The sequence below is a fragment of the Lycium ferocissimum genome, chromosome 5 (assembly GCF_029784015.1).
Source record: "Lycium ferocissimum isolate CSIRO_LF1 chromosome 5, AGI_CSIRO_Lferr_CH_V1, whole genome shotgun sequence".
NCBI lineage: Eukaryota > Viridiplantae > Streptophyta > Magnoliopsida > Solanales > Solanaceae > Lycium > Lycium ferocissimum.
The window spans coordinates 13004930-13023208 of record NC_081346.1 but is presented as its reverse complement, the minus strand read 5'-3'; the positions used below and the strand labels follow the sequence as shown (position 1 = coordinate 13023208).

The 18279-nt window shown below is 36.1% G+C and overlaps 2 protein-coding genes across 2 annotated transcripts; both read right to left on the bottom strand.

Moving 5' to 3' along the window:
* Positions 1-6815: 6815 nt before the first annotated feature.
* On the bottom strand, positions 6816-11434 carry LOC132056083 (elongator complex protein 3). Its single transcript, XM_059448138.1, has 8 exons — positions 10807-11434; positions 9747-9816; positions 9495-9667; positions 8814-8988; positions 8418-8584; positions 8012-8231; positions 7820-7924; positions 6816-7257 (listed from the first exon to the last, which is right to left on the bottom strand). The coding sequence occupies exons 1-8, from the start codon at positions 11274-11276 to the stop codon at positions 6946-6948; spliced, it is 1692 nt and encodes a 563-aa protein (XP_059304121.1). The 5' UTR covers positions 11277-11434; the 3' UTR covers positions 6816-6945.
* A 1168-nt stretch (positions 11435-12602) lies between these two features.
* Positions 12603-17775, bottom strand: LOC132056081 (HVA22-like protein k). The gene is made up of 8 exons (XM_059448137.1): positions 17569-17775; positions 15844-15902; positions 15597-15694; positions 14794-14845; positions 14592-14655; positions 13702-13797; positions 13141-13213; positions 12603-12923 (listed from the first exon to the last, which is right to left on the bottom strand). The coding sequence occupies exons 1-8, from the start codon at positions 17608-17610 to the stop codon at positions 12823-12825; spliced, it is 585 nt and encodes a 194-aa protein (XP_059304120.1). The 5' UTR covers positions 17611-17775; the 3' UTR covers positions 12603-12822.
* Positions 17776-18279: the final 504 nt, after the last annotated feature.

Sequence of the window (18279 nt, the reverse complement as noted above, 5' to 3'; positions counted from 1 at the left end):
AGTATATATATATATATATATATATATATATATACTTTTACAAGCTAAGGGAAAATTGGATACGGAAGTTGACGTCTTTACTTGATTGTTGCTTTGGGGATTTATAACTTCTTGATGGTTGTTTGAGCTTTAGAAGCTCTAAAGCTCCAAGGTTTGCACCTAAACTTGAACTTTTCTTTCAGTTTGTTTTGGTTGAGATATTGTGAGAAGCTTGAATCTTGGTGAAATAATATCTACTTTAAATTGTTGGCATATTAGCTTTGTTGCTACTTGATAGCTTACTTGTTTTGTGGGCTGAGAAGAATATCTTGAGACACATCAATATGATAACATGATCATTAAGAGTATAATTTTGTAATTGAGTTATGAGTATGCTAAGATCACATTGGTGTTATGCAAAGCATTTTTGTGAGATGACTTAATTCGTCCACATATACGGATTGCTTGAGCATTATTGCATTCTTGATTATGGGGTGACAACCCTTCTTGATTTCAGATCTTGCCCATCTTGACTTTGGATTTGCATTTCGTCTTGATAATGGACCTTTGTCCATTCTCGAGTATGAGTGGAAAGCCACTTTCAACATGGCTCATGATTCTCTTCATTATTGGGTGATAACCTATTACACCTCGAAAAATTTTCCGTTGATGCACAATGAATAGACTAACGAAGAGCACGAAGTATACGATATTTCAATGAGTAAGAAATAGCATTTGATGACCCTAATTGAGATTGTAAAGACATTTGAAGTAAGAGAAGAAAGTTTGCTACGGAAGGCAAGGTATACGTTATGTATCGGGAAAGATTTACGAGTAACACGTTAATGATGACTTAGTGATATTTTGTAGAAGAGTTATAACGTCCCTTAGATAGTTAATGAGGTGTTAAATAAGTGTTAAGAAGGTTCCATGAGGATTGAAGATCAAATGAACGACGGAGATCATTTCAGGAAAAATGGGGTTATACGACCGACTTATACGGTCCGTATAACATTATACGGTCAGTATAAGGGTCCGTATAACACCCAACAGAGATGGTGTTTGCCTGATGGTGAACCACGACCACTTATACGGGCCGTACAATGTTATATGGACCGTATAAGTGTCCGTGGAAGTCCCGACGGGCTGAGTTAAGTTCAAGTACTTAAATGTGATCCCACTTCACTCATTTCATTTTCCACACTTCTCCATCTCTCTCAAGGTTTCTAGAGAGTTCAACACACTTCTCCAATAAGAATTTAAGAGATATTAATGATCAACTTCATCAGACCAAGAGAATCAAGTGTAAGAAACTCATTAAAGTTCATCCAAGACAAGAAATCCAAGTGGAAGTGGAACTAGGGTTTTGCTCAAGTGAAGTATTTCCACCCAAGGTCCATTCCTACACCATATAAGTAAGTTTTATGGTATTTTCATGTTGTTTAAGGTATTGAGAGGTTGAAAGACTTGGATTGTAGAAGGAGATAGGAAATGGGGCATGAATGTGAGAATAGTGTCATTTTTGAGTAGTAGCTTGGATTGAGTCATGATTCTTGATATGTTGTGATTATGATTATGTTATAAATGACATTAAGAACATGGGATAAACATTTCATATGAGTGAATGTAATAGTGTGTTATGACCATGGATATGGATGATTTGAAGTGAATTGAGGAATATGGATAATGTAGGTGAAGGAAGACTATTGCTATGATGTTGTGAATGTTATTATAGATGTCTGGGAGTTGATATATGATATGGGGGAAGTTGTATAAATAAAGGGGATGTTGCCCAATTTTCTCTAGCTTTAGTCTAGTATGCAAAGCTATCGATTTTCTAATATTAGTATATACTCTAATGAAGGTAGAAGCGTGAGCATTGAAGAAGAACGTTCAAGCGATAGAATAGTCGAACGAAAAAGTATGTAAGGCTAACCTTTCTTTCAATAAGGCATGGTTCCTTAACCATATATCTATTCTTTCATGAGCCTATGGTGTCCTCCAAATGATTCTATATTTAAAAACTACTAAAGCTCATGATTCTCGTTATGTTACGATTACATGAAATTCATTATATGATGAGTGATCCTCTAAGGATGGATGCAATGATAAACGATGATAGTAATGATGTCAAAGATGCTTATGAGCTTTTATGTATATGTGTCTATGTATGACTATTATGTAACAGAGCTTATATGGCGGGTATGATATGTATCGTACGCGCGCACCACTGGTTGGATACGGATAACCACAGAGCCTTGGTAGAGCGCGTGTATAATCACCGAGCCTTTCCATGGCCGGGTATGTGAAACACCGATCCTTCATGGTTGGGTATGCTATGAATATGAATATGTAAACGAATACGAATATGAATATGGATACGAAATGTAAATGAGTACGGATACGAATACGAATACGGATATGGATATATGTACACAATCACGCACTAGAAATGGAAGGTCCTATGAAAAGCAAGTAAGTGTTTATGACGATGGTTCTACTACCTCTCATCTTATGCTATTTCTTATGTCGACTATTATGCTTCTATAATGATGTTGATTATGCTTTACATACTCGGTCATTCTTCGACCATGTCCTTTTGTTTGTGGACGCTGCGTCATGCCCGCAGGTGGCCAGGGAGACAGGCTTGACCCATAACTTTATTACTCAGGGACTACGTAGCGGAGCTCCATCTCATTCGGAGCTACAACTTTTGGTATCTATACTTTTGTGTACATACTTATGGGCACGGCGGGGTCCTGTCCCGCCTATATGATATGACATACTCTCCTTAGTGGCTCGTAGACATGTGTATATGGTTAGCTGTATTTAGCCTTGTCGGCTTATATTTTGTATATCGTTTTGTCGGCCTCGTCAGCTTATGTATATGGATATCGGCATAGTTATTAGTGGTGATATAAATGTATTGTTGTCCAATGGGAATAGTATGAATGATGGATAGAAAGTATGATTTAGCTATGTGGCTCACCTAGATATAAATGTGTATGCACGTTAAGAGGTGCCCGGGTGGGTTAGCACCGGGTACCCGTCATGGCCCTCCGGTTGGGTCGTGACACGACCCTTCTTGATATGGGCTTCGGTCCTTCTTGATGTGGGCTTCGGTCCTTCTTGGCAGGGGCTTCGGTCTTTCTTGATATTCGATAGTGCTTGATGTGATGACATGAAGTATGTGTTGGGTGAAATTAACTAACTTAATGACGTTTCGTGATTTAGCTTCGAAAGCTTTCTTGACACTTGGTATTTGAAGCTTCGAAGGCTTTCTTGACACTTGGTATTTGAAGCTTTGAAAGCTTTCTTGACACTTGGTATTTGAAATATTAGTATCTTGAACTATCTTATGGTTTGGTGATTCTCTTGAAGTGTCGTACACTGATTAAGTACTTGGTTATAACTGGGATGAGCTTATGTCTTGAACTTACTTCTTGCACTTATATTTGATTCATAGCTCACTATTAAATTAACCAAATGGTGGAAATTCTTGGATTTGCTTTGGAAAGCTTCTTGATATGTGAGATTTTGAATATTGATATCTTGAACTATTTTAATATATAATATTTACTTTCTCGAAAGAATTGTACCTTCATTTAGTTCTTGTTTGATATTTCATTTCCTTGAAACCATTGTACCTTCGTTAAGTACTTGATGATGGTTTCGACAAGCTTATTCCTAGAATTTATTGTTGTACTCCTTACATAGCCTGCTTCTCTTTTTGATATGAAATGTTAGTTAAGTTTATGTGCCACTAAGCTTTATGCTTAGCGATAGTTTGTTACTATCGTAGGTGATGTTCTGAGGGAGACTTAAGGATGACCAATTGAGGTAGACTATTTGGAAGCTTAGATGAAGATCACATTTGCATGAGCATGTTCATTTTGCATACGTTTGGGGACTTGTACGTGATCCATGTGACACATTTAGGTATGCACTTTTGAAACTTGTTCACATGGGCCTATTTCCGCTACTAAATTATTGTAAATACCTTATTAAACTAATTTTCGCAAGTGGTATCCTCCCAAAGGGGATGCTACACGTCTATTCTAACAAAACCAAATTCAGATGATTTCAAGAACATCCCTTCAATCACCCCACAAGCCTTTGCTCTAATACCACCCCAACAACATCACCCCAAGTGATCCAAACAAAAGCAACCAAACCCAGCCCTTCAAATTCAAAACCCATGAATGATTGTAGATCTGTGAAGAAACACTCTAAAACCCATGAAAAGAAACAAAATTCACCGGGTAAAATTGTTACATAACCGAAAAAAAATTGGGCTCAATTTGAACATAGACAACTAACCATGAATATAAATAATGTATTAGGTGGAGAAAAAAGAAGAAAAAAAGTGTAACAAGAAGTGACAACAGTGAAGATGGGAGGGAGTTAGAGGGAAAGTGGAAGAAAATGAAAAGGAATATAATTAACAAAAGAAAAAGGAAAAGGGAAAAGAAAAGAAAAAATATTGTAAAATGTACACATGGCAGTGCGTGCACAACACGCTCTACCAGAAATCTAACTATCCAGTTTTAAGGTGGAGTTTATTTCATTTTAAAAATATTCAGCGGGGTCTATGACCCCCCGTAAAGGTTAGGTGTGTTACAGCAATTTCGGGCATTGTTTAGGGTGTATTTTAGCCATTTTCCCTTAAGTTATTCCACCTTTATTTCATATAAAATAGGAAAAATAGTTAAAATAAATCCTATACTATGACGAATTCTTGTAACACACCTATACTTTACGGATCCTACCCCCTGACTATTTTTTAAACGGAATTACTATCCCCTGAAATGGTACCACCAAATATGTGTTTGAGTAGTGAAATACACGTGCCCAACTTGTATTTTTCACTAAGTATTTTTTTTAAAACTTTTTAACTTCTTCAATATTTCTCTATGATTTTTTCAAATTTTAGTTTGAAGGATCGAGGCGGTTGTTTATGGTGAAACTACAAAATGATCGATGACGAAAATGGTGAAGTTTGTCATAGCTGAAGTTTGGAGCTTTTCCGACTTCCCTTCATTTCACAGCCAGAAACACTTCATTTCACTGCAAAAAACACCATAGATCATTCACTAAACACCCACCATTAGCGACTAAACAACCACAAAATCTAAACACTTCATTTCACTACCAGAAAACCCTATAAATCAACCACTAAACATCCACCATACGACAAACCCACTTTCTTCTCATTATTAAAAAAAAAAAAATCACTGCGATTTTTTGATCTTTTTCACGTTCTTAGCAATGAAAAACCACATTTAATCGACACACCCATTGTCCTTGCCATCATCTCTGCCGCACCGTAACAGAGAAAATAGTTGATAGAAAATTAATCCCTTGTGCAAAAAAGTTGGGTTTGTTTTTTGTTCATGAACTTTCTTGTTTTGATTTCTTCAGTTGACCGTCTACTCATGGTGTAAACTTAATTGGGTCTAAACTTAAAAATCTGAAACAATAAATTAATTATCCTAGTATTTCATTACATCTATGGAGATTGATCTTTGGTTGTTAAGGTTGTACTATATTAATCAATCATCCATATCGTTTGTCAATTCTCAAAATCCATAGGAGTATTTAATTTAGGAAATGCACAAAGATGCTTCTTTAATTCTAGATATGGAGTAGTTTGACCTGATTTTGCATTTGGATCTATGGAAGCGAAAATGGAAAGGAAGAGCGAAGTGTTAGAAAAGGAAACAACTAATATTCAAAAATAAACTTTTTAACATTATTTTGTGTTTCTCACACTCTTGAAGAGGGTGAAATACACTCTATTTGCCACGCCACCTCAAAGACGTATAGAGTTAGCAATTCCAGTTTCAAATTGTCCAGGAGGGTCATAGGACTCCTCAAAGTGTAAGTGTATTATTGATGATTCGGGACAAGTCTAGGGGTGTTTTTATGCACTTTCCCCATAAAATAATGCAATTTTTTTGTGCAAATTATACCTATATTAGTCATATAATGTGTGGTTTCCGATATTAAAATTCATATAACTCGGGGTAAGTTACACATTTAGCCGATCGGTAAAAAATAATTACATTCGCTATCCAAAATGTACAAAAATACACTATTATGTATTCAGAATGTATATATACATTTTTTGAATATTATTTTGATGGGCAACTATTTATATATTCCCCAAACCCTTGTGCAGAGTTTAATACCGAAAATCAAATATGGTATAAAATAATATTGATTGATATGCCAAGACTGAACTTTAACTTGTACTTCAAACCAATCGGCCCCTAAGTGCTCTAAAAGTCACGTTGTCACTCTTCATACAGCTGTTCAAAACATTGTTCCACCGGATCATAACAAAGATTTTTCCTTTTGCCTTTTCATTTGACTAGAAAAGTCTTTGCCTTCGTCACCCGAAAGCATAATCCTACTTATTGGACAAAAGAAGACAGGGTACACAACTAAAAATTATAATTTTTTAAAGAAAATTATATCCATTGTTAATTCCGACACCAACGTGGAAAGACGAAATAAAGACAAAATATCAGATAATAGAAGTTCACACCACTGCTATTCACGTTAGACATTCACTCGTATTTTCACCCTCTTAATTCTTTGAATGATGAAGAAAGGTGACAACCAAAGACGTAAAATAGCTCGTCAAATAAAAGCAACCACTACTGTTATAAGAGACACCCTTCAAGATCCATTTGTCAACTCCAATGCATTTAACTAATGACATTTTGAAAGCAATTTTACAGCATAGAAATTTCCAAATGAAGCACAGTATAAAATGGTCTTTGATAGATATTTCCAGAAAGAAGTATTGCACTCCGGGAAGTTTGGGGGGATGGGTCAGAGAAGGAAACGATACTTGTCATTACCAGCATTGAAATATGCGTACCATTTAAAATACAATCTACCGTGATACAAAATTTGTCGCAAGGAGTAAGACCTTGCAGCAAAATAACAAGCATACTTCTACACGAGGCTTTTTACCATGTAAGGACCTTCAAGTTCATAGCCTAACTTTCTGTAGTAATGCCGGGTTCCTACACCCGAGATAACAGCAATTTTGGTCGACCTATGCTCCCTCTGAGCAATTCGCTCAGCCTCCTCCATCAGCAGAGTACCATAACCCTGGTGCTGCAGTTTATCTGTGTCTCGACCATGAACAGGAACTGCAGTCCCATACACATGAAGCTCACGAACAATTGAACACCTTCCCTTTAGTTCTGGGCAAGTCACATTCCGTCCACACCTCCGCAGCCGTAGCAAACCAACAAGAATATCCTGCCATCATAAGAGAAGAAAAAAGGAATTGTATAATCTGATTCAAGGTCCCTTCTTATATTGAAGAAGTTAACAGTTATACAATGACAGACAGAAATTGAGACAACAAAGTTTTTCAGCAATTATATGACTTCCCAGTGCAAGCAAGAAGACCCACTGTTGCAATAGTTTCAAGTTACCAGCACTAATAAAAAGATCTAGAAGACACGTTTAGATTCCACGATCTTGTGTTATTAAATTAAAAAGATAAAAGAAAAATAGCAATATGACTTTTCCTGGCCCATTTTCTCCATTTTTAAATTGCAGGACATGACTTCATATAAATTTCCTTAAAAAAGAAAAAGAAAAAAAGTTTTTGTTTCATCACCATATAAGAAATTCTGCGCTGATCCCACGGCAGGAGAAGTAAAACAAATCTAGAACAATTAACTTTTTTATGTTCATGAATGTAGAGCAAGTAACTTCTTTCGGCAGCAAAATGTATTTAGTTCAATTTACAAGTTTGACACTAGAGCAAGGAAGGAGTTGTAGATCAGCTAGAGAAACAGCTGAATTGACATACCTGACGTGTATCTTCGTATGAAAGGAAAGTCTCCCATCCTTCATTTGCTGTATAATCACGGCGAACAAGCTCAACTTCTTCAGGCCTTATCTTGTTGTGAATGTCCTAATATGTTATTCCGATCAAAAGACTTTTGAGTTTGGCGACCACAGTGTAACAGAGGCAAGAAAGTAGATATAAAGTTTCTGTTACCTGGATCCCAGCTTCGCGTGTCCGGACATCTCGGCATTTCAAGCCAAGATCATCCATTCGAGCTAAAGCCAATTCTCGGAGATTCCCTTTCTCAACTCCAGAAGTCACTAGAGGCATAGGGATATCACGTTGGACCCTATAAACACGTGTCCAAGGTGGCACCATAGAAAGAATCCTAGCTACAATGTCTACAAGCTGCTCTGGTGGATAATTTCTATACCTGCACATATTAACACTTAAAATGACCTCATTGAAATAGTAGTTTCAAGTTATCATCCAACATTATAGCTATTAGTGCTGCTGCAAATTAAGTTGCATCAGTCAGTCTTATTGAACGATTAAATTAATGATTTAGGCACGGGAAAAACAACAAGTGCGAGAACAAAATCCGGAAAGTAGATCATACCTTCCAGTTTTCCACAGTTCATAAAGTCCCGTGCCACGAATAACAAGTGTGGGATAAATTTTAAGTCCATCTGCCCTAAATGAAGGACTTTCAAAGAATTCTTTGAAACTCTCTAAATCTCTTTCAACGCCGACATTTGGAAGGTCAGGCATCATATGAGCAACCACCTACAAAAAATTAACATAGGTATAAATACCTCTAAATAGCAACTATGAAGGTAAATTTGACTTTCCTCATTATTTTTTCCATTTTCATTTCTTCTTCAAGGCTCATCTGCAATGCAGGGCTTGATGAGGGTGAAGGGGCGAGGGGATTAGAGGCGGAAGGGCTTTGTAGCCTGGAACTAAATGTAGAGATTTAACCTAAATCACCAACAAAAGGAAATTAGAAAAGAACCTTGAAGCCAGCATCCTTTGCCAAACAAAAGCAATCAGCCACAGCTGCTACAGTGTGGCCTCTATTGGTGTCACGAGCAACATCCTCATATGTGCTCTGGACTCCAATTTCTAGCCGCGTACAACCATAAGAAAGCATCTGCCTCAGATGAGGTCCAAGGCAGTAGTCTGGCCTCCTATTGGCAAAAAACAACACTATTGAGCACACAACAAAGATATGAATAAAATGATATATGCTTATATTATTCTGAGGTAATAGCTCAACCATGAGTCTAAGCCTCCAAAGCAATTAAGTATAGCACAGTCTGATTCTTGTTTTAGTTCAAATATTTTCCCATCACCTTACTAGTCTTCTGATAATTGAAAATAACAGAAGAATAATTACAACAACAACGATCAAAGATCACAGAATAATAATATAACTAATAAACCAAAGATAGCAGTGATAATCATAAGGAGGAAGACAAGAACTCAAAATGCATTTACTGGAAGTACACTATCATGCATTAAACACTCGGTCCAAACTCAGCTCACACATGGAAAAAGCAGGACAAAGGGAGAAGAATAAGGTTAATAACAAGAGTATATCTCAGTTACACAATATAAGGTAAATGGTTTCTCGACATGCTTTTCCCTGTGGATTTTTTCCAAGTGTTTTCTCATGTAGCCAATAGTTACTCACGTTTCAATTGTCATCCCAATGCACTTTGTCGCCCCATGTTCAGAGTATGCAACAGCCTCTTCAACGTTGGCAGAAGTATGTCCAGATAAAGCATCATGAAGATTCCGTATGAAGTAATCACGGTACTCTGCTGGCAATGACATGAATGTGCCTCCCATCAAGATGAATTCAACCTGCAATTAGACATTCATAACTATGAGGAAAACAGCCAATTTCAGAACAATTTTCCAAAGTACTTCTGAGGGAAAAAACCTTGTCAACACTGTGGCCCAATCTCTTAAGTTGATCAATCCGGCCTCGAGCTTGTACATAAGGGTTGTATCTGAAAAAACGAACCACGTAAGTACTTTCCCCTAATTCTGATACAAAACCTGATCTTGTCTTTCCAAACACCACTTTTTGAGTAAGTGAGAGAAAAGCAACTTTCTAGTTAGCCATGTCTAAGCAAATGCCACATTTTTTCCCATACAAGAAATAAAATTAAAAGATCAACACCTATAATACCTGGAGAAGAAAAGCTAATATTCACAGTTTAGTCTATTTATCTTCATAAGAAGAAGAAAAATTCAGTTGATAGTAAATGGAAGGTCTAACAATACTCCTTTGTCTCAAATTATCTGTCGTTTTTCTCTCTTACACACCCCTTAAGAAAATATTAATTAGGAGGGGTTTTGACTATTTTACTCTTATTTATGTCTTAAGATATAATCTCTCTTCATCTAATATTTACTATATTTATGTGCCATCTCCCCATAATTGAGGTGTTTGTAGTCTTCAAGAACAATTACTACTAAGGTTAAAATGAAGAAAAAAATGAATTTTGTCTTGAATGACAAATTCATTTAGGGTGTTCAGAAAAAAAAAAAAAAAAAAAGCTAAATATTCACTGTAAATTTTTGCCGAGGGTGTTCAAATTAATATATGCACATAAACACAGAAAATTTACCCTATATATACACTGAAATTTTTTACCGAGGGTGTGCAGGTGAACACCCTCGACAACACGTAGATCCGCCCGTCTGAGACAACTATCTTTAGAAAGCACAACAGATAATTTGAGACGAAGGGATATGTAGCTCAACAATCTCGGGTGAAAAGACACATCAACAAACATTAATGATTATCTTTCTGCAAATATATGATACTTTCAGGTGATAACAGCATACTTCTCCAATAAAAAATTGAACATACAGATGAACTTCTGAAATCTAAGGCATAATTCAGGATAAAACCTTAATATCATTAGTAGCATCAAAATGCAAATACACTTATATGAATATGTGCGTAAGCAATACATAGAATTGAGTCTCACCTAGCTCGAATAGCTCGCATACTAGTAGGTTCATATCCAGTATACGACTGTGTACTATACTCAAAATCAGAATCAGGTCCACCAGGACAATAAACACAAATATTCCCCGTCGTAGCTATATGCGGACACCGATGAGGCTTAGACATAACAGCAACAACAGCTATACCCGAAGCTGTACGTACAGGCTTAGCTCGGAGTTTAGGAAGCAGTGATTCACGTTCCGAGTCAGGTAAAGCAGCAATCATCTCTACCAATTTCGGTGCCCTAGAAAGCCCGTATTTGCGACAAGCTGCTGATTTAAGGGAATTTAGGTCAACATCTTTGCCTTTACGTGAGAGTTCAACCATGTTGTTGACGATCTCTGTTATAGCACGAACTCTGGATTCTTCTTCTGTTAAGCCGAGAGATACTACTCCGCCCCGACCCGGCCGGGGAAGCTTTCGGGTATCCGCTACTACCGCCGCCGCCATGACTGATAGGTTGAGAAGATTGAACTGAGGAAAAAAACCCGACTTTTGACCAGAAACCGGTTGCTTCAGTTTATTTTGTTGCTTGCCGATGGACCCGCAATGAGAAAAATGGACGCTTTACGTTATAGTTATTTACAAACTGGTGCTCTATTTATTGGAAAGATACAATTAAGACCCCAGGTAAATGAAAAGGTTCATAGCGTGTCTTTTATAATCAACTTATTTTGATAAGCATTTTCCAAAAAAGTACTTTCGAAAAGCTGTATGTATTTGGCTAATTAATTTTGAGCAATAATTAGTGTTTGGCATTTTCTCAAAAGTAATTTTTCAAAAAAGTGTTTTTGGGCAGAGTTATTTATTTTAATTAAGCTTACAAAAAAGCGAACATATTTCTTTCACAAAGACTTATTTTCAACTCACTTTTTGAAAAAAACACTTTTAGAGAAAAATAAACTTGACCAAACAAGTTATTAAATTTGTGTTACGGATTATCTTATCTTTTTATTGTATTATGTTTTACACAATTTTGAGATTGCGAATAAATTATTCTGGTCTTGATTGAAAATCTAGTTAAGTCCAACTCGTATTTAGACATTGTTTAGTAAAGTTGAATGCTAATTAGGATTTACTTAATTAGCAAATTAAATAATTTAAATAATCTTCAAAAGAAAAAGAAATGCATGGTGATATTTTAAGAATAGCATATAGGTATTTAGTCGTGAGATTACAGATAAATCTCGACGGAAACAATATTAGGTGTTTTTTTTTTTCAACTTTTAAAATCTCAACGGGCAAGGTTACTGGTAGGAGGGTAACACATATTCGACAGAATTAGTCGAGGTGTACGGGAATTTGATTCGCACCGACGTCATTGAAAAAATAGAAGTAGGGGTCTGTTGGTAATTATAACGCTGCACCTCACTGGTGCATTGCGTAATGGGTGCAAGTTGCAACTCCAAGCCCCGTTCGCAAGCCTTCAAAGTTCAACATGTCAAATATTTGCTTTAATGGCAAACAGCTACACCATCTAAAGAACTACTTGTTACACTTCATAATTCACGTTTATGCTTTCATATATGCACTCTTTAGTCTTGAAAACCTGTCAGCAGAGTGGGTTTCGACTTTCGACAAGCAAATACTGACCAATAATTTGCATATAGAATTTGAAAAGAAATTTCTAGGCCTTAATTAATTCATTTGCATAAAAGCACATATCCTCCATCATAAACAAAATAGTGCGTCTAATAAGTAGGATGGGCAATTCAACCCGGTAAATGAAGTATTTCAGAATGCATAAAAAGCAAACCTTATAACGCCCTTATGAGATTGAACAGAATCAGCACTTTTTGTTGATTAATATTTACAGGAAAACTAAGAAGGAAACCAACAAACCCATAACAAGATTGACTCCTTCGAAAATTATGTATACACTGATCACTTCTATCTCTTTTTACATCAAAGATGCAGTGAGAAAATGAACGAAAGCTAAACAAGTAGATATGAATACGACAGAGAGAAGGCACTTAATCTGATTTTGAAAAAGGCATCATGATTCATCTTCTGACTCTGAAGTCTCGACTTGCTCTGCTGGCCCTTCAATTGTACCAACAACTCGTCCTTGCGTTGGTTGTTGCAGTATACTCCCAACTAAATAAAAAAAGGAAATTTAATGGGTTAAGCCTATCACATTCTGATGGAGGTACGTATTCCAAACAAAAATATGAAAGTACTTTTCTTCTGTAATTATATGGCGGATAAATATTGATGTTCACCATGAAATAGCTCGTGGAAGCTAACATAAGATGAAGGAAGATGTTTCCCGTCAAAATATATATCATGGAGATCCGTCATATAAAAGAACTACCTGATAATAAAGTTTTGCCAAGAAACTCCTTTGCAAACTGGATTTCTGATTGGTGGGTGCTAATAAATTTATCCTGCATATTTATTTGTATAAGACAATCTGAATAACGATTCAAAAATCCTTAAGAATCTGTACATATACATGTAAGAGGGAAACTATTGAACTAGAATCTTAAACAGTCCTATGAGACTACATGCACAAAAACAGTTTCTTCCAACCTCACACTGAAATTTCCGACAATCTTTGCAAGAAGGCAAAAGCAGAGGCGAATTTAGGATTTCAACTTTAGGTTCAACCTGTAAGTTATGGGTTCATATATACTACTTGTTGCAATTTAGTGGATTTTTCTATATAAATTTGTGCTCCGCGTCAAAAGTATTGGGTTCAGATGAACCCGGTAACACAAATGTTGCATCCAGCCCTCTGCTAAAGCATCAAGAAACAACAATGATCCTAGTAAAGTGAACTAGATGACACTTTATATAACCTTCAATAAATTGGCAAGTGCATCTACACATATGATAGGCAAATATATAACATATGATAATAGATAACTTTTACCAATTCTCCATGAGATAACTCCAAAATATGATCCAGTCTTGCTTGATGTCTCATGAGGAAAGGGCGCAGATGGTTCGTGTACAATTGCTTAGCACCCTGTGTAACACCAAAAGAAGTGCATGACTTTCCAAAAATCCATTTTTAGTGAAAACGTATAAACATCAAGCTAAAGCTACATCCTTAACTCTAATTAAGCAGTTCAGCTGAATTCACCTCAAAAGCAGCTAGATATGTTTTTCTTTCCAGGAGGTTTGGCCTGACACACTCGCAAGTATGTTGAGATTAGGACATTTTCTAATTTTAATTGACAAAAAAGAAGTCACAGAAGGCCCCAGTGATTATTCTAATTTTTAAAGCCAGTTCACTATCCTCACCATTCTCTTTTTTTCCACTGTCAACCAAATTCACTAGCTTCATCTAACCCACCATGCCTCAACCATCCTCTTTTAGACTCCCCTTCCTTGTCTCTTGATTGAAACCTAAGCTCCACATTCCTTTTCTCTTATTTGAGACCTGGGCTCCACCTACTTGCCTTCTCTCTCTCCTTTTCATCCCTGTAAATCGCTTCATCTATCTTCTCCTTCCAAATGTGTTATTCTTCTATTGTTCCTTGGTTTTCTCTTCACCAGCAGAACCACAAGTCTTTCTTATGGGAAGAGTATCCAGTTAAAGTTGTTAGCTCCGAAAGTCATGGTCTTCCTAATGGTAAAGAGGTACTGGCTATATTTCCCAAACACTTATCTTACGAAATGAGAAGGGGATATATTCAGGAGATATAATCCATGATAGTGAATTGTATTTTGCACGCATCCTCCCCCAAACAGGATAAGCAAAATGAAAAGGAAAGAAAAAGATAAAGTTCAAGAAACAAAAATAAAAGTTGAACTCACATCAGAAGATGGAAGTTGAAGCCAAACAAGAAATGCGAACTTCACATGATAGTATAGTGGGAACCTATAAAATAAGACAAAGCTCTTCCGTGTTACAAGAGCAAGGCTAGAAAAAGTTGGTATTCCCAAACTAATAACCCCATGGAACCACACGAGAGTGGCTATAAAAAAAATAGAAAAGGAAATGAAAGCAGTTCAGTACCAGTGGAGAAATTTATCCATGAATGCTTCGACGATACTGAAAGATCCATATACTGCAAGTAATATATAGTGTATATATAGAGAGAGATAGAGAGACAGAGTTACTTATGGTTGATTTAAAAGAGACATGGGCAAGATAATTGCAATCACATAAAAGTAAAGCTAGTTACTGTGCGGCATTCAATCGATGGTGATTAGCCTTGAATAGGTTAAGCACAGGTCACAACTCACCAGGAAAGCAAAAGTATTCAGCGGGAGTGGGGGTTTCCATTTTTTTTTTTTTTTTTTTTTGGGATAGCGGGTCAGTGACAGCTATTATAAAATTATTTACTTCTTCAAAAAACATATCATCATGCTGCATACAAATTCTTAATTGCCTTCAAAAAGATGAAGTCAGTATCGTTATAGGATCCAAAACCAGAAGGAAGTGGAAGAGAAAAACAAACACCAATCTGTACCGATTGCCTACTTTCTATGGATTTGTATATCAATTGATATAGCAAGTAATTCAGATATTACAAGTATAGAAACGCCATTCTTAAAAAAATGAGATGATTTAAAGGAGGATCTAACTTAAATTCTTGTTGTATTTTCTTGTTCTGTAGACCAGCTTCTTTTTATTGCTTTCACGTGAAACCCCATAGATTAATTTCACACGGTATTAGGGAAATAGGAGGACACATAATAGAACCTAACATAGATACTTTGTGGTGAGAACATCAATCAGTATCGAGTGGAGAAAAGTGGAACTTCAAGATTTGCAAAGCAAAACAATATTTGTAACATTTTGAAAACCATCACCACCTGCCCAGTACATAAGCCATTTCTGTTGCTCCTTTTTATCCCTCATCTCAATTGCTTTGAAGGTAGAATAAACAGGCAAAACAATCGCCACAGAACAGCTGCAAATAACTTTGAAGTTTAATTAGAATCCTCCACTTGGCCAAACAAGATGCAGCTAAATAAATAGAGTGAAAACTTAAAAGTAATAATGGGAAAAGTCAATTGGGATCATGAAAAGAAAAACCTCCAGACTCGAATAAGAGCTCACCATGCAGTGCGGACAACAACATTAGTATTAAGCGGGCTAAGAAGCAATTTTAACCCAATCTGCATCAAAAGAAAGTGGTGTGAGACCCAAAAAGAAGAAAAAGACTGTACCTTCTCAATGCATGACATGAATGAAAGTTGTAAGCACAAAGATGAATGAAAGTTGTAAGCACAAGGATTACCAGTAATAGAAGAGAAGTTTTAGTGAAGCTTGAAAAGTAAAACATGTAAGATGGACCTCAAGGGTTGCACAACGTGAGTGGTCGGCCAGTTCAAACACTCTTAAGACTGGAGGAAGGAGTATAGGATACTTACAAATGTTACCAACTTGTCAAGCAACCATAACTGGCAAGAAGATCTAACAGATCATTGTCTGTTTCAACATGTCCTCAGAACACTACAGAATTACAAAAACGACGATACTCTATTTATGCTTCCAACAATCTGATTAATTCATTTATTATTTATACTAAAGTATTGATACATTTAGGGTCATTTAGCAATAAGGGATTTGGGACCGATAGGTTGAGATAATTCTATCTAGTCTCATCCCACCTTTGGAAGGCCCATCTGGAAAACCCTCATTGTTTCATCCAATGTGGGGTGGGGATCTCTCTGAATAAGCCAAATGACAAAAATGATCCTCTAATATAAGAAATTCCCCTGATGTGTCTTTGGCCCTTCATATGACTTTTAAGTGAAATTTTTTAACGTCAATTCGAGGCATATAGGAAATGAAAAAGGCAATCAGTGTTTGTCTGGTACATTATCCTTCATGCCAGACATGACATAGAAATTTAATCGACATGCTATTTCCGTCGTCCAATCTAATCCGGAAGGATTGGATACCCCTTTCCCTAATATAAGGACTGATATACCACGATCCCTCAATCTAGTATTTCAGAGAACGTTGTTCGATCGGAGAGGCAATCACTAAAATCCACCAAGAACTCATTAACAAGTCTGTCTTAAGAATGAGAAACCACTTAAGGAAAGAGAGATTTACAATATGCAACAGTTGTTACATGTAATTGTGAAGTCGAAAGTGTAAATCATCAGAATATTACACTGCCCTGTTGCTGCTTCTGGAATCTGGTGTATGTTTCTGAGTCCCTCTGGGATACAATGGGTCGTGCTTAAATCTACGAGACATTTTTTGTTTTGCTAAAAGGGCAAGAAAATTCAGAAAAAAGACATGTAATGGTCTGAAAGACTTCTCCTATATGTGTTATTTGGCAAGAGAGTCATCAGAAGTGAAGATTAAACTCTCTACTGTAACACATTTTTCTTTTAACAGTTTTATGTAATTTTACAACTGTAAATGATTAGATGTTGCTGGACACCTGCATCATTTGTTAGGGGCCAAAACCTTTGCATGTAACACTTGATCTTGGCACCGTCTTGGCAAAGAATTTTTAAGACAAATACCTGATTCTTAGTTCCATTTGAATGAATATATCATCATTTTACTTATAAAAAAAGAAAGAAGCTGTTGGTAACTGGGAGAATATACAGGCGATAATTATCCCGCTAAATCGAAACAACAGGCATAGCCTAAACCCTTAATTGCTAATGATCCTACAACAAATCCCACTTAAATAAAAAAACACCTTGATTTGCATATGAAATTTAGTATGGACCAGAACTGGAAGTAAAAAGTGTTGTCATTAAACGCAGTGGCAGTAAAATCAGTGTTTAGGCATAGTAAATATTGGAGAGAGATTACCTCGCTGGAGAGATTTGAGGCAAACATAGCCATTCCTGCCATTAACAGAGAGAGAATCTTTTTTCAGTCTTCGGAATTTGAGTATCAATACTGCAATCTATAGACCTTTTTTGTGAAATTAATATATCACCTCTTCACGTTATGAAAATTCACTCCGCTCCACTTTCTTAATTTGTTGATCTAACCGCCCCCTTCCTCTATATAATTGGGAAAATAGCCACTTTTTTTTTTTTTTAATTTTTTATAGCCACTAATCAAATTTTAGCCATGTTCTCAATGGAAAAAATATTTAGACTAGAATATCAGGCGTTTGGCTAAGCTTATAAGCGGTCAAACTAGTTTATAAGCAATTTTCAGCTTATTTACGCGTTTGGTAAATATTAAACTTATAAGTCAAAATAAGTCATAAGTCATAAGTTGGTCACCCCCAACTTATAATATTTTAGCTTATAAATACTTTTAGTTTGACTAATAATTTTACTATTCCATCCCTAACTATTTTATATAATTCCTAAAACACCTTCTTTAAAAACAAAAGTAAAACCCTGCTCATGATTTTACTCCTTCACCAGTTCTTCGAATCTATGACTTTTGTAACCTCTTCAACTTTATTCTACGAATTCTTCTTGGTGTTATTTGGGTGAGAAAATTCTCTTTTACGTTTTTAATTTTGTATATTACATAAAGCTACATTATGATGTATTTTCTAAT